General features: G+C 37.9%; 2 protein-coding genes across 2 annotated transcripts; both read left to right on the top strand.

Moving 5' to 3' along the window:
• Positions 1-723: 723 nt before the first annotated feature.
• On the top strand, positions 724-11,455 carry si:ch211-159i8.4 (matrix-remodeling-associated protein 5). Its single transcript, XM_059516443.1, has 6 exons — positions 724-946; positions 1,490-1,619; positions 1,767-2,157; positions 2,427-5,708; positions 6,403-7,306; positions 9,023-11,455. The coding sequence occupies exons 1-6, from the start codon at positions 759-761 to the stop codon at positions 10,929-10,931; spliced, it is 6,804 nt and encodes a 2,267-aa protein (XP_059372426.1). The 5' UTR covers positions 724-758; the 3' UTR covers positions 10,932-11,455.
• A 911-nt stretch (positions 11,456-12,366) lies between these two features.
• Positions 12,367-15,738, top strand: rab33a (RAB33A, member RAS oncogene family). The gene is made up of 2 exons (XM_059516464.1): positions 12,367-12,772; positions 13,586-15,738. Exons 1-2 carry the CDS (start codon positions 12,509-12,511, stop codon positions 14,030-14,032), a joined length of 711 nt encoding a protein of 236 aa, XP_059372447.1. The 5' UTR covers positions 12,367-12,508; the 3' UTR covers positions 14,033-15,738.
• The last annotated feature ends 386 nt before the right edge of the window (positions 15,739-16,124 follow it).

Raw genomic sequence — 16,124 nt, forward strand, 5'->3', positions numbered from 1 at the left:
TCATGCCTGACGTTTCACCTTTTGGCCACCCTGAACTAAACAACAGATATGAGTGACATAAGCTGGCAGAAAGGAAAAGTAATAAAAATGCAAAACAGGGACCTTGCCATAATTCTGTGCCTTGAAATTCAAATATTCTTGTATTTAGGAAGTGCAGCAATTGTCTTCTTCCTCTTAAATGCAGTTTGTGTGATTTAGCTGTGGATGAGTTGCCAGCTTGTGGTAGGAAACTGATGCAATGTTCTTCCTGAGACACTTAAGAAATGATTTATTTTGTGTGGGCTCAGCAGCTTTATGGGAAAGGACAGATACTACACTTAAAAATTACAATATAATTGCTGTATGTACAAAACACTAAATATTCATAAATATGTGCAGTAATCATACAGTATTTAGTCAAATTACATCACAGTGTCCACAGATTATTAGTAAAGGAAAAAAACTTGCACAGTGTTTTTACAGTCTGTAATGAAATACTAAATTGATATGTAATATGTTTCTTGAATTAGAATTATCCTCTCAAAGAGACATCAGTAGTTAAAAAAAAAATGTCAGACTAACAATATGTTGCAATAAGTTATGTATGCGAGTCACAACTTTCAGAGGTTGCTTGCTTTTTACTGTAAGTTATTTTTAGCTTATGCAAGTAAAAATTGCAGAATGATTGCTGTATCAACAAATTGTTTACTTCGTATGCAATGTAAAACTCTGCTTTGCAGTCACACCATTCCTAAATCAGATAATGGCATGAGAGGGACATGGCTCCAGTGGGTGTACCTGCTCTCTTAATGTTGGCATCTTGCCTGCTGTTCATCTTGCCCTCATGCCTCTATGCATGTCCGAGGTCTTGCAGTTGCCCCAGCCCTAAAGAGGTGCACTGTACCTTCCGTCACCTACCCTCTGCCCCACAAAACCTACCCAAGGACACTGAGAGACTCAACCTAGGGTAGGATACTGTGTTGTTGTCTTTAGAAGATGATATACATAAAATTAAGAAAAAAGGTATTTTGACACATTGTGATTGTATTGGTCATGTTGTTCCAAAACTGTATGACTTTCTTCTGTGGAACACAAAAGAAAAAATTTAATGTTTTTTTGTTGCCAATGGTAACCAGAACTGTCTGGAACCAACATTTTTTAAAATATCTTCTTTTTTTGTTCTACAGAAGAAAGAAAGTCATATTTTATTTTTGGGTGAACGATCACTTTAATGTGCTGAGCTACACCTGAGGTTAATGTTGGAACTAGAGGATTACAGCACCTAATAATCACCAAAACACCAGTTGGTTAAAAGTCATAGCATTCAATTATGTCCTTTTTAGCTCCATTGAACATGCATGTTTACTGAGTAAAATTAAGTAAATGATACCCAAAATTGTTGCCGATTACTCTGCATCTCACAAAATTGATGTGATATGTTTAAATCTAACATTTGTTTTCATTTCTGTTTTTGTTTGTTTGTTTGCAACTATCTTTGCTTACTTTAAAGCTATAACAGCATTGGCACGGTTGGGTCTTCAGATTTTGCAAACCTGCGGCAGTTGGAAATGCTCATGCTCCATGGAAATGATATCTCCTCTGTCACTTCTGGATCCTTTTACCACCTCCGTTCCCTCCAGGTATAAGTTCATATGAGATGCACATTAAACACATTATACTCATATATTGTACTATAGCATCTTTATGTCTCTAATTTTCTATAAATAGTTAAGATTCATGACTTTGAAATTGCTTTGGGGTGTAATTGATGTTCTTTATTGGCACAGATACTCAAGCTGAGCTACAACAAACTCAAAAGAGTCGACCCCAGCTTGTTTGAAGGCTTGACCAGCCTTGTACGGCTTCACTTAGACCACAACCTCATTGACTTCATTGAGCCTTTTTCATTTAATGGACTCACATCATTAAAGCTATTGCAACTGGAGGGGAACCGACTGCAGGACCTCCACTCTCACACATTTATTACTGTCTCAGTCCTGGGTACATTTTGGAGCTCAGGACTGCGGCATCTGCATCTGGCAGACAACCAACTAGAATACCTGCTGCCTGGAACTCTGCAGTACTTAGACAAGCTAGAAGTCCTCTCTCTACATGGAAACCCCTGGGCCTGTGACTGCCAATTACACTGGTTGTTGGAATGGGACAAAAATCATGAGGGTGAAAGTTCTTTGATTGCATTTTCCAAACTTTGCACCACTCAGTCAGAAGTTTTTGGAATGGCAATGAATAAAATCCCATTGTACACAAATATATAGAACTTCACATGTAGTGTTTATACACAATTTATTCAAAATTGTTACATTTATCATCAGTGTCCTAGACGCATTGTATTGTTACATTACATTTAAGGGTAAATGTGTACAAATGACTCCACTGACTGCAAATAATTACAAAGGAAAACAAAGACTCTATCCCTCTCTTTACAGGAGTTATTAAGTGCAAAAAGGACCGTGATTCTGGAGATGCTGGCAACTGTGCTGCATGTGCCTCACCAAAGCCTTTGAACAACAGCCAGATGTTGAAGCTTTCAACCAGCCAGCTCACATGTGACCAACCCTCCCTTCAGTCCCCACTTAAAATTGGGGAGAGTAGCATGTGGGAAAATCAGGAGCCAGATGCCCCCTACATCAAGGACCTGGAGCGTCCACTTGGCCATCTGACATTCATTCTCTCTGACAGTCATGGGAATCGGGCACACGTGGCTTGTAATGTAACACGTCCTGTAGAAGACACTTCCATGGGGTGGGAGCCAGTGAGGAGAACAGATCAGATTGCTGTAAATGTGACTCTACGGACACTTCTGGAGTGTGAGATCGATAGAGACGCTCTTCAGAACCTGTGGAGGTTGGTTGCCTACTACTACGAGAGCCCAGCCATTTTGGAACGGGGAACCAGACTTGGGAATTCTTCAAAGGTGACTTTTCAGTACTCTCAGGCCTCACATGATGAATCACCATATTTTACAGAGCTCAAAGGACACTTAATGGCTGAACCAGCCTGGCTTTTACAACCAAGGGTAACCCTTCAGCTAAACCGACGCAAAACAACAACTAAAAAACTAGTGCTGAACTTCTCTACTTTTATATCAAAGCACATCACTGGAAGAGGGCATGAGGAGGATGTAGTCTCCTCCTGGGCTATGATCCAAAGAGGAGCCCCAGGGAGAATCCAGTCAGTGCTAGAACACTCTGAGGTCAGCCTGGATTGCAGTGTGCTAAGCTCGGGGTATCAGCCTGTGGAGTGGATGCTTCCAGACTTAACAACAGTGGATCAAACTGATTCCCATAAATTAAGGCTGGAGAATTACAGACTAGTTATCAAAAACACAAGTATTACAGACTCTGGTCTGTATCATTGCTTTGTGAGGACTGACACTAATGTGGACATTGTCACCTATAGACTCACAGTCAGGATGCGTCTCCTAAGTCCCAGTGATTTAAATGGAAAGAAGATATCTGTGGAGAATGGGGACACTCTTAGTCTTCCCTGTTTAGTAACTTCTCCTCATCCAACTGAGACAAGATGGTTCCTACCAAACAATCAGATTTTTAAAGCATCAGACGTGAAAGGAAGGGTGTATGTATCACAGAATAACACTTTGACCATCAAAAAAGTGACTTACGAAGATGCCGGAGAGTATAGCTGTTTAGCAGCTAATCTCTATGGGGCTGATATGTTGTCTCATCTAATTGTTGTTACTGGTGAAAAGAAAGACACACAAAGAGGTGTTACAGTATCAATGGGTGAATTACTCTTTTTTGAAAATGAGGACAGTGAAGGGTCAGGATACGAAGAAATCAAAAGACCAACTGCTAAACTCACACCTCAGAGGATTGATGGAAAACACATCCGACAAAACTCAAAAGGAAAGAAAATCAAAGAGAGTGTTAGAAAACCTAATAACTCTGTCAAAGAGCTTGATCCCAGCCGCTGGGAGCAGATTCTTGCAAAAGCTAATGCTAAACTCTCAACCATTTCACCAGTTATGGCGTACCTAGACATGACAAAAACACTGAAAACAGTGACTGAGTCTTCACATATTATAACCACCAAAACTCTGTTGTCTGATACCTTTAAAACTACTAAAATCAATGTTACAGCTAGCCATACCAGCACAAGTTCAAGCATCCAACACTTCAATGCGAAACAGCTGGAACCACCACCCCACAATGAGCATGTGCAAGAAACTACACAGGGAGAGAAATCTAAACACAAGACAAGTGATTATAATATTTCATATTCGACTTTAGAACACATAGACTCAACAACGGTACCAGAACATGTAACTCAGCTAGTAAAACAGGTAGACAGACAGACAATAGAAGAGAAAATAAGGGCTAACAATAATTCCATCTGGAACCAAAGACGAAGATTCCAATATAGGCAGCGTAGGCCTCCTTCACGTAGACCACGTCCAAAGAGACCAAATTTCACCCTAGCTTCCTCTACAGCAGTGCCATTCACTCAATCTCCAGTCAAGACACTGATGCCTAAAAGTAGTGTTGCAATGACCACCAAGTCTTATACTCAAGCCCAAAACAAAGATGCCATAGTTTCAAAGACTTTAGAAGTTTCCCTTGAACATTACCCAGTAACTGAAAGCTTTGCCATGGCAGTCACAGAGGAGCCTCTTAAAGTGCCTATAACAATGTTCAGAAAAGATGAGAACTTGAATGAACTTGAAAGCAAAACAAAACACATTGAGTCAGTTCAGCTTGTAAGTACAACATCTCTGCAAGAAAATGAAGCAGTTCGTGCTACACCCAGACAGATCAACAGGTATGGAAATGAAAACAGAGAGATCATTTTGAGAACTAATAGCCAGGAGGATAAGACAAGGCAGATTTCGGCAACTGCCATTCCTAATCATCAAATCAGCTACATAACTCCTCCAGAGACAAAAATATCACATGTGACTGAGAAACCAACCTTAAGTACTGTGGACCAGCAAAGAGTTTACAATTGGGCAATGCATCCTGAAGGAGTACCTATACACCCCTGGTTAATCCAAAAGTCTACACCAAAAAAACAAATCTCAATTACACCACATCCCTACAACCAGTCTCCCCTCTGGCCCACAGTTCATAGCTCAAAGCACCACCACTCGCAAGACAAAACATGGTATTTCCTACAAACAGGAGGCAGGGTTGCAGGGGCCACCAATCGGCCTGAAATCACTGCTCAAACAGCAAAGCCCACAACTAATAATTCGGGGTCAGTGACAGATTCCGTTGTGAGGACCATGGCCCCACATGTCAGCTCATCTCGTGTACATGACCACTTACTTTTCAACAGGCTCAGAAACAGATATAGACAGTCACAGCTTGATGCATATCGACTAGCCCAGATGGGAAAGCTTGTCACTTCTAAGCCAAGGACATATCGTCCCACCCCACAACCTCACCAAGCTCCAAATATCCCAAGCATCTACAAGCCTGTGACTCCCGCATCCATCCTTGCATATACAAACAAACCAACCTTCACAGCTAGCATACCATATGGCAGTCGCTGGCACTATAGTCAGTTTGGAGCAAAGAGACTGAGCACTGCCATTCCCTTTCCAAACCTGATGGGCAATGGCGCCAAACCCAGGATCACAGCAACTGAATCTGTTACTATATCTGCTTTAGCAGAGACAGACGTGCTCTTGTCCTGTAGATCGTCTGGGGATCCCAAACCTATTGTTTCATGGACCAAAGTTTCAACAGGTTAGGTGATTCTTCGCTACATAACTTTTACAGATGAATCTGTCTGAATGGAGGAAAATAACCTTTTTTAGAGTGTCCACTCCCAGCTTACCTTAGATAGTTATCAAACTATGCTATCATCTTTTATAAGTGCCCAAGATTATTATTATTATTATTATTATTTTATGATTATTACGTTATAATTCTCTTTAGGAGGGCCTGCATGCAATTTTCTATTTTCTGAGTGAGTCTGGAGTGCAACTGAAGCCAAATTGTCAACTTATGGTAATTATCATATTAGCTGCAGCTATTTGATGTCAGAAATATTTATAATCACTGTACAAAAGGAAACAGTAATTTTGTGTTTGAATTAGTGGTTGAAAGGCTCTAATCAGTAATACTTGTAATGATAGATTTTATATACAACACTTACATGTTTGAAATAAATTGGATCAAGTCATAGAGGTACATTTTGGTTAAATTATAACAATAAATTTGTATTGTCCTAGAGGTTAATCTAACAGCTCACTAACAGCTACAAAAAAAGGCTGAAAGACCCCATTGTGAGAGATATACATAATCCAAATAAAAACATACAGAATGGAACATACCCAAACTGTGCTGTTTATTTTAGAAAGATTCAAATAGTTCAATAATATTTTGACATTATTTGATAAGTCTATTGATGTATTTACTTTTTTCAACTCTTTTACAGGTGCAACAATTCAAACCAACACAAAACTTGGACAAAGATTTGAGGTCCTTTCAAATGGTACTTTTGTAATTAAAAATGTCCAGCTCCAAGACAGAGGCCAGTACCTATGCACAGCTCAAAATAAATTTGGTTCAGACCGCGTGGTAGTTACCCTCGTTGTCCAGACTCAGCCTCCAAAAATCATGAGTTCAAGGGCCAGAGATGTTTCAGTGTTTTTGGGAAACTCAGTCAGCTTGGACTGTATTGCAGTGGGTAAACCAGAAGCTCAGATTTCATGGATACTTCCAGACAGGACATTTGTGCGAGACATTGGTACCCTTGACCGAAGAGTATCTCTTTTTCCAAACGGAACACTGAGTATTCATTCAGCAAACTTTTCTAATAAAGGTGATTATAAGTGCATTGCCAGCAATGCAGCAGGTGCTGATACACTCACGTACCACATTCGTGTTGCTGCTCTACCTCCAATAATTGTTGAGGTTTCACAAGAGACAATATTTATGAATGCTGGAACAAACGTATTTGTGGATTGCACTGCTAAAGGAAAGCCATTCCCTCTAATTAAGTGGGTTCTCCCTGATGGTTCACAAATGAAGCCCACACAGTTTATTGGAAGTCGGATATTTCTTTTTCCGAATGGAACGCTTTACATAAAGAACATCAATCCCAGTGATTCAGGGAGGTATGAGTGCTCAGCAACCAATCCAGTGGGGTTTGCTAAAAGAACGGTGCAGATGGATGTTAGGCAAGAGGCTCCAGGCCCCTGGAAAGGCCTATATCAGCAACACAGTGTCACAGCAACATATGGATCCACAGTTTTCCTGCATTGTCCAGAGTCTGTAGGTTCCCACAGGGGCACAGTCTGGAGACTACCATCTAAAATCATTCTGGAACATCAGTACAGGTACATATTGCTTCTGAAGACAAGCTAAACGTAGAAGGCCTCTATCTAGCTAGAATTTGACAATGTTGACAAAATAATAAAGAGTTTTTCTGCTTATTAATGTGGGAGCTTGTTTCCCCTTTGAAGCACCCCATATAGAGGGTGTATTTAAGTAAATGTTTCTCTTTTGTCAAACTCACAGCTAGCCAACTTCATCACTTGTGTAATTCAAACAATATATGGTGTAGATTAAACAAGCTGTCTGTCTCAAACTGGAAAACCCAAACAAACCCCGCTGATCCAGACAATACAGTAACTGAGCGAGACGCAAGGGCAATTTGTCTAACTCATATGCTTAGCAGGGCCATTGCTAGGAATTCTGTTGCTTAGTCATCTATACAACAGGCTACTTAAAGCAGTTAGATAACAAGTAAATGTAACATTAAGAATTCATTATTACGTCTATAACTAAAATGTATCCAAATTTAATTATTTTCACAAATGTTAAATATTGGTTCATAATCCTGCAGTATGACTTCGGCTACAACAATAATTAAATGAAGAAGCAATAAGAAACACAGACAATGGTGATGATGATGATGATGTTTGTGTATGTTTATGTGATTCATGAGGACATACATTTATTGGCCACTGATATAAAAACATATTTTATGGAAAAATGTCCTCATAGTCCTAAAATTTAAATTTAAATCATACTTTAAAATTAAAAACATACTAAACAATGTTTTATTAAACATGTTAAAATGCAGAAAGGGGATGGTAAATACAGTTTTTTACAGTATAAAAACCATTACGCCTCCAGAGAGTCTCCATAAAACACAAAAAGCAATGTGTGTGTGTGTGTGTGTGTGTCTGTGTGTGTGTGTGTGTGTGTGTGTGTGTGTGTGTGTGTGTGTGTGTGTGTGTGTGTGTGTGTGTGTGTGTGTGTGTGTGTGTGTGTGCGTGTGTGTGAGAGAGAGAGATGTTAGAGAGATGTCTATACTGCTCTGAACTACAGATGAGTATTCAACAAATATCTTTTATCTTTCTTTTCTCTTGTTCTGTATAGGACCTATAACTCTTTAAAACTCAAGGCTTTTTTAAAAACCTTTAAACCTTTTGTCAACACATTCAAAGTTTGTCTTGACAAACTTGCTTTACTTTTTAAAATAACAGATATATGAATTTATTTGATTTCCTTTAAATCGTACTGCTTTACATTCAAATTCACATTGCAATTCTACATCCTGTTTCCTACCTTAATGATTATGTTTGTTATTATTTTCAATTAAAAAATGTAAATTAATTGTAAAAGACTGTAGGTAATATGTAGGCTAATACATAAATACATAATACATTTCCATAAATTGGGAAACTACCCTTTCAAAACAGAAATATGGGGGAATATACTGTGGAATATAAATCAATATTATATTACATAATACATTTCCATAAATGAGAAACTAGTGCTTATATATTTCAATGTATATGTATATTAATACAAAAAATAAAAGCCTGTTGTTAGGATGACAATTGGCCGAACACCATTAAGACTATAAGTATGTTACTTCATTTAAAAAGAGTAATGGCTGTGCACTCTTCAGCACAGTGATAAACTCTTTCTTATAAACTTTAGTACTTAAGAAGAATTTCTGTAAGCTCTTTTATCCTATCATAGTTAACTGCTGTTAAAGCTGTCATAAAAATATGTAAACAGTTTTCTCTTTTTGTTTTCAGTCCACAAAGACACATCACTGCTTTCCCCAATGGCACTCTGAGAATTCTGAGACTGACTGAGAAAGATGGAGGCAATTATCTGTGCATGTATCAAAGACCAAATGGTGAGGACATGGAGCTGTTCCAGGTAGAGGTCCTCATGAGGCCACCAAAGATAGAGAACACTGGGGCACAACATGAAAGAGTTGCTAATGGAGACAACTTCCTGGTGGACTGCGTAGCTTCTGGCCTTCCAGACCCTGAGGTTTCATGGAGCCTCCCAGATGGTACCATGATCAACAATGCCCTCCAGTCGGATGACAGCGGAATCAGTAACCGGCGCTATATCATCTTTGGGAATGGAACACTTTTGTTGCAACAAATGGGAAAGAAGGATGAAGGCAATTATACATGCTATGCTAAGAACACCCTGGGGGAAGATGCAATGAAAGTAAGTGTCCAAGTCATGCCAAACTCACCCCAAATAACTTCTAAAGAGCAGGTATCCATGTTGGCACCTTTCGGACAATCAGCACAAATGAAGTGTGATGCTACAGGTGCGCTACCACCTACGATTATATGGATCTCACCAAGGAATGAGATAATACCCTCGTCTTCAGTCAAATACCAAATACTAAATGATGGGACTCTGATCATTAAAAAACTGACTTTGGCTGACCAGGGAAAGTATGCCTGTGTTGCACGGAACCCAGACAGAGATAACATCAAGAACGTGAACCTTCTAATTGAGGTTAAAGGCCCGCAAATTAATGGGCACAGTGGGCAATCAGAGAACAAAATTTTAGCAGTGTATTACCAGACCTTGCTACTGGATTGCAAAGCAGAAGGTAAGCCTGAACCACAGATCACTTGGACCACACCTTATGGCATGTCTCTACCCACTCCATATTTGGGAGGTAGGTTCCAAATCCACAGGAATGGCACTCTTGAATTGAGGGGCATTCGAAAGACTGATGAAGGTCGGTTTCTGTGCATAGCCAAGAATTACTTAGGGGAAGCGAGTCTAGCAGTTGACCTCGAAGTTGCATCACTTGCTGAGAAGCCAATCTTTCCAGTACCAAACATAGAGGTTCTTCCTCTCAAAGCAGATGGTGATGACATATCTTTGGAGTGTCGTGCTACAGGAAAACCAAAGCCAGAATTTCTATGGATTCTACCCAATGGAACGGCACTGAATCCAGGCATGAAACTTCAGCGATTCATTCACTACCTGGGAAATGGGACTTTACACATTATGCAGCCAGGTGTCACTGACAAAGGTGTGTATCGGTGCCTAGCTAAAAATGTTGCTGGACAAGCTGAAAAGCGCTATGCTTTAGAACCTGGACAGAGGCCTCAAATTAGAAGTACAGCTTCAACAATGAAGATTTCATTTGGACAGACACTAAATATGCCATGCAATGCTGATGGTTGGCCTCAAGCAGCAATTACCTGGACTCTTCCAAATGGCCTGGTCTTAGACAAGCCCCAAATTATTGGACGAGTAACATATTTATCTAACGGCACACTTCAGGTAAAAGAAACATCCAAATTTGATAGAGGAACGTATACCTGCAAAGCCACAAACACCTTTGGATCCTCAACATTGTCATATCCAGTAAGTATTATGGTGTTTCCACCTCAAATCACTCATGCTCCGCCTTCAATAACCAGAGTTAACAGGGGCTCTCCTGTGATTCTGAACTGTATAGCTGCTGGCATACCCAAACCAGACATTTCTTGGACTCTGCCTGGACGCACCACGCTTGTACCCAATAGTCGCTTCACAGCACAGGGTGGAATTCACATGACAGAGGAGGGAAATTTGGTCATACAGGACCCAGGCCTCATGAACTCAGGGATTTATAAATGTAATGCTAGAAACGCCTTGGGAACAGACTTCAAAGCAACATACCTTCAAGTAATCTGAGCAGCAAACAGAAATCCATCAGGTCACTAAGAAAAATAAATGGGAACCTTTCTTTAAAAATAAATGTAATACTTTAAAAGTGCACCAATGCGCTTACAATGTTGTTAAATGGCATTTATCCTTAATGTTTTTTGTGAATAGCAATGGATTGTTGTCTTTGGATCTGCCCATTAACTGACCTGAGGATAAGATTTCTTTAGTATTCTGTATTTAATTTATGAAATTATTGGTTTGTACATATTTATATATTCCACAGATTAAACAGAAACTTTTATTATTATTATTATTATTATTATTACATTGTAAATAAAACATTCCAGAATGTCTATGATTTGTCTGATATGTTCGGTCTGTTGAATTTCTTGCATTCTTCAGTGGATTAGAACAAAATAGCCTTGTCAGAGCAGAATGAGGCTTTGTATGGTACAAATGTTGGCATTGTGGTAGTTGTCCAAATAAATAAGACAAGAACACAGTATGAAGACACTTACTGCCACACTGGGCAAATAAATAATAATATTTGATTTCTGGTCTTTAGTCTTTAATATAAAGTAAAATCACATTTATTTGTACAGTGCTTTATACAATACATATTGTTCAAGCAGCTTCACATAATGGTAACATACCAAAAACAGGAAAAGATTTAATGCTGTAAAATTCATCAATTATGAAACGACTTATCATCGGTTATGAAACAACATCAATTATGAAAGCAGTTTTATATAATATCATTATTGAGCTCAAGTCATTTCAGTGTTGATTCAATTCAATAACAGTGTTGATACTGCAAAGTTAGTGTCATCATCCAGGTCAATTTCTGAATTTTGTTTTCATCTTTTAGTGTAATATATAAATATAAATATTACTGAATATCAATTGTCTTTTGATATATACCTTTAAAAAGATACACTATTGCGCAATATTACTAGACAAACAAAAGGCCATACATTCATTTTGGAATTTGGGGTGTAAGAGACCACACTTAATTAAACAATATGCATAGCATAGCATTTGTGCATCCCCAAGGAAAAATTATAATAATAATGAATGAAAAAAATCACATTATGAATTAAAATATTTCTTATTAACTTCTAAGACCAAACTGTCTTAAACTATTTTTTTATAAGATTTATGTATGTGCATCCTACTCTTACTGTTTACTAACAATTGTTTAATTGTTTTTTATTTTTATTTTTTATGCTTACACTTTTGTGGGTGTTTTTCCTTTCGTTTTCCACTGCAATACTAGCAAACAAGTCAACATTAGAGTAAATAAAGACATAATTTTCATTTTAGGGTGAACTATCCCTTTAAATTTAACCAGTGCAACCATGTTGTCACTATTATTCGATACCAAAGTTTTTTGTTTTTTTTTTTTTACAAACTATTTTTTTTTAACTTGCCTACTTTTAATTGCGTTAAAAGTAAGCATCAGTCGGCATACACTTGTCAGTCTATGTGAACTCCTTGCAGCTGCAAAGGGAGTGGATCTACCCTCCCTTCCCCCATCATCACCACCACCATCACCGCCGCACCAGTGAACACCAGGCTCGTAGTCGGTACATCTTTTCACCGTGATGGCAAATGAATTCCCAGTAAGCAGAGAAGGAACTGCCAACTCACGCCATGCCAACCTCACGTCGTCTCTAGACTTGAGCACGTCTCTAGATCACAGTGTGCAGACGCGGATTTTTAAAATCATTGTCATCGGGGACTCAAATGTAGGCAAGACCTGTTTAACCTTCCGCTTCACCGGCGGAGCCTTTCCCTGTAAGACTGAAGCCACCATCGGCGTAGATTTCAGGGAGAAAGCCGTGGAAATCGAGGGCGAGAAAATAAAGGTTGGATTTACTGTTGGTATTGGTCTCGTCACGACCAGGCCGTTATTTCGTTGCATCACGATTGTATTGTGTGTGTTTCAGTGGAAGTGTGACAGACAGCTCAATGTTTACATTACGAGTAATCAGATGAATGACTCTTTCTGTTCGCATGATGCATCAGATGCGTAACGTTAGTTTCTTTTAAGACAAAATACGTATCATGATGTCGACAGTTTAATTTTTATTTGGTCTAATTACCTGGTCCAAACCGGTTTTCAAACGCTTATGAACTGTTTAAACCAGCTTAGACGATCAAGAAATTAATAGTCCAAAACAATAGTCTTATATTTTAATTTATTAGTATTCATACAACACAATATAATAGACCGGTGAAAAGAGCATATTATGACATTGTATATATAACACATTATTTATTTGAAAAGAGCATAATATGACATATAGTTAACACCTTATATATATATATATATATATATATATATATATATATATATATATATATATATATATATATATAATTTGTGTATGTGATTTGAATTCAGTGAGTTGAGTTAATTTAACCCGTTGATATATAATCTGTCAAATCAAAAACAAAACAAATAAATCTTAATGTTTATTTATATAGAAGTAAAATGCAAAGCTGTGAATTTGGATTTAACATCACAGTCTGAATTTAAAAATAGCTTTTTAAAGATGTCCAAAGCAGATTTATTTATTGACCTTATAATCCATTTCTTTCTGATGCATCCGTTTTCTCATTTTAACTTTCTCTCCAACATTGAAATTTGTTGTTTGCCTTGTTTCTACTCTTGACAGGTGCAAGTATGGGACACAGCGGGCCAGGAGCGCTTTCGGAAGAGCATGGTGGAGCACTACTACCGCAATGTGCATGCTGTCGTATTTGTATACGATGTCACAAAAATGGCCTCATTCCAGAACCTAAAGACCTGGATTCAGGAGTGTAACGGGCACGGGGTGTCATCATCAGTGCCTCGTGTTCTGGTGGGTAACAAATGTGACCTAGTTGACCAGATCCAGGTCCATTCCAACACTGCCCTCAAGTTTGCCGATGCCCATAACATGCTACTGTTTGAAACATCGGCCAAAGACCCCAAGGAGAGCCAGAACGTGGACTCCATTTTCATGTGTCTGGCGTGTCGTCTAAAAGCCCAAAAGTACCTGATCTACAGAGACGTGGAGAGAGAAGACGGCAGAGTGAGGCTGAAACATCAGCCCGACCCTAAGAGTAACTGCCCTTGTTGAGGACTCTAAACTGTGAAATTATTAACATTGATAATTCACAATGCAAGAATGTGCCTGCAACTAATTTTAGTTACTTTATGACAGCTGCTCCATGAACTCTTTTGTGTGTGTGTGTGTGTGTGTGTGTGTGTGTGTGTGTGTGTGTGTGTGTGTGAGTGATTATCTTTCATGTTCTTTTCTTCAGTTACAACATTACTTAAAAGGCAGATCCCACAAAACCTGTCAAGAACATGTTCAAGTTGTGTGTCATCGCAAAATCAAAAGAAAGAATTGAGAAATTACATTTTGCTAAACAAAAAAACAAACACTTATGCCTTTCAAGACTTATGCCTTTGTTTTTGCATTGTGACATTATTTTTATGACAATTAAGCACATTTTCCCTATTAGCATAATTCAAAAATATAAATATATTATGTACTTCCTTTAATTTATGCTGATTAAAAAAAAAATGAGACTTTAATGACAATAATCAGTTTTAAAATAATCCATTAAAAGTAAAACATTCAAAACAATATTTTGAGATTTCTGGTGAGGAAATGTGTTGAGTTTCCATTAAAGAAAAATAATGTCAAAGTGCAAAAAATGCTGATAGCCCTATGCCCCTATGTTTTTATTTTATTTATCAAATAACAAAGCAACCTGGACATGATTACACGAGATTTCACCCATGTGTAACATATTTTCGATCCCCCGTGTTTAATTCAAGGCACACTTTACCACTTGTGCAATCTTTAAAGGTTTGAAGAAATGTGACGTTTGTTGTTTTACAGTCATTTGTTTCCATCACACATTTGTTTGGTATATCCATCAGCATATAATCAATCCAGATATTACTTAGTGGAATATGGCATAAAATCTCCAGCATAATTGGCTGATGGTCTTAATATTTTAGCCATCAGGAACTGCACATACTGTATAATCTGAAGAGTCACAATGATCATTTAAAATGTTTGTATTGCCTTAAAACATATTCATTTGCCACCATTGCAAATTATTTCTCAATGCCTCGTGGTTACTCACTGCTAAACTATTTCTAATATTTCTCCCTCACTAACTGCATGGATACATTTCAAACCCATTCAAATTATGAAACTATACTCTTTAAATAGCGACCTAAATGTTCATGTAATCGGATAACACTCATAATTCACCACATGCTAATTTCCACGCACTTTGGCAAAGAATAAAACTGTGTGGGTAGTTTTATGTAGCATCACAGTATTTCACCAGCTTAAGGTTGTTCTGCCAAATGCATAAACACATTTGTACAAAAGCAAGGTTCAAACAAGCCAGTGATTGTTATCCAAAAGACCCAGAAAAGAATGATTTTAACTTGACAAAGAATAACAGTATGAGTGTTTCTGTGGAAGGGGTTGCTGATAATGTGGAAATGTTGACCATGGAATGTGCAAGTGCAATATGGTGCACCTGTTATTGTTTTGTTCTGATTTTGTATAACATCTATCCTCTGCTTATTCAGTACATTTGGTTCTACAGGAGAAGTTGCAGTTTTCTGTGTGGTTTCAAATGCTTTCAGATTCATAAGAGAATTCTCCAGTTTCAACAGTGTTAGCCTTATATCTGCTGAAGAGATTGAAGCCTTATGATTTGTCTTGTTTTGTGCCCTTATATAATGTGTGACATGTTTGTATTACAGTGTGTATGTTTGATTTTGAGCACCAAATTAAATCTCTGATATCCTGAAGCACAGAATTTTTTTATAGCAGAGAAATGCCTTAAAACAGTAACTGTTGCTGGAGTTCATGTTTTAGAGAAAAACGCGCATAGGTTTTTTTCCTACGCACAACACAATGCTGTAAATTAACATATTATACTGAAAAGAGTTCTAAACTAACCATGATGCATTTGTAAAATCCTATTCAGCAGAAATTATTCATTAATTAAGGACAATATCAACAATACTAAATAAAAAATAGCATGCAACAATAATCCTGCTGTCATACATGTCATAAATATAGAAATTTGCAAAGATTAAAGAAGAGTTAAACAGAAGTTTTGAATGTGGAAGGCTTAATTTTTCACTGACTGTACTAAATATAAACCAGTGCAAAAAGAAATAATAAATCTTAT

Source organism: Carassius carassius, chromosome 29 (genome assembly GCF_963082965.1).
Source record: "Carassius carassius chromosome 29, fCarCar2.1, whole genome shotgun sequence".
Taxonomy (NCBI): Eukaryota; Metazoa; Chordata; class Actinopteri; order Cypriniformes; family Cyprinidae; genus Carassius; species Carassius carassius.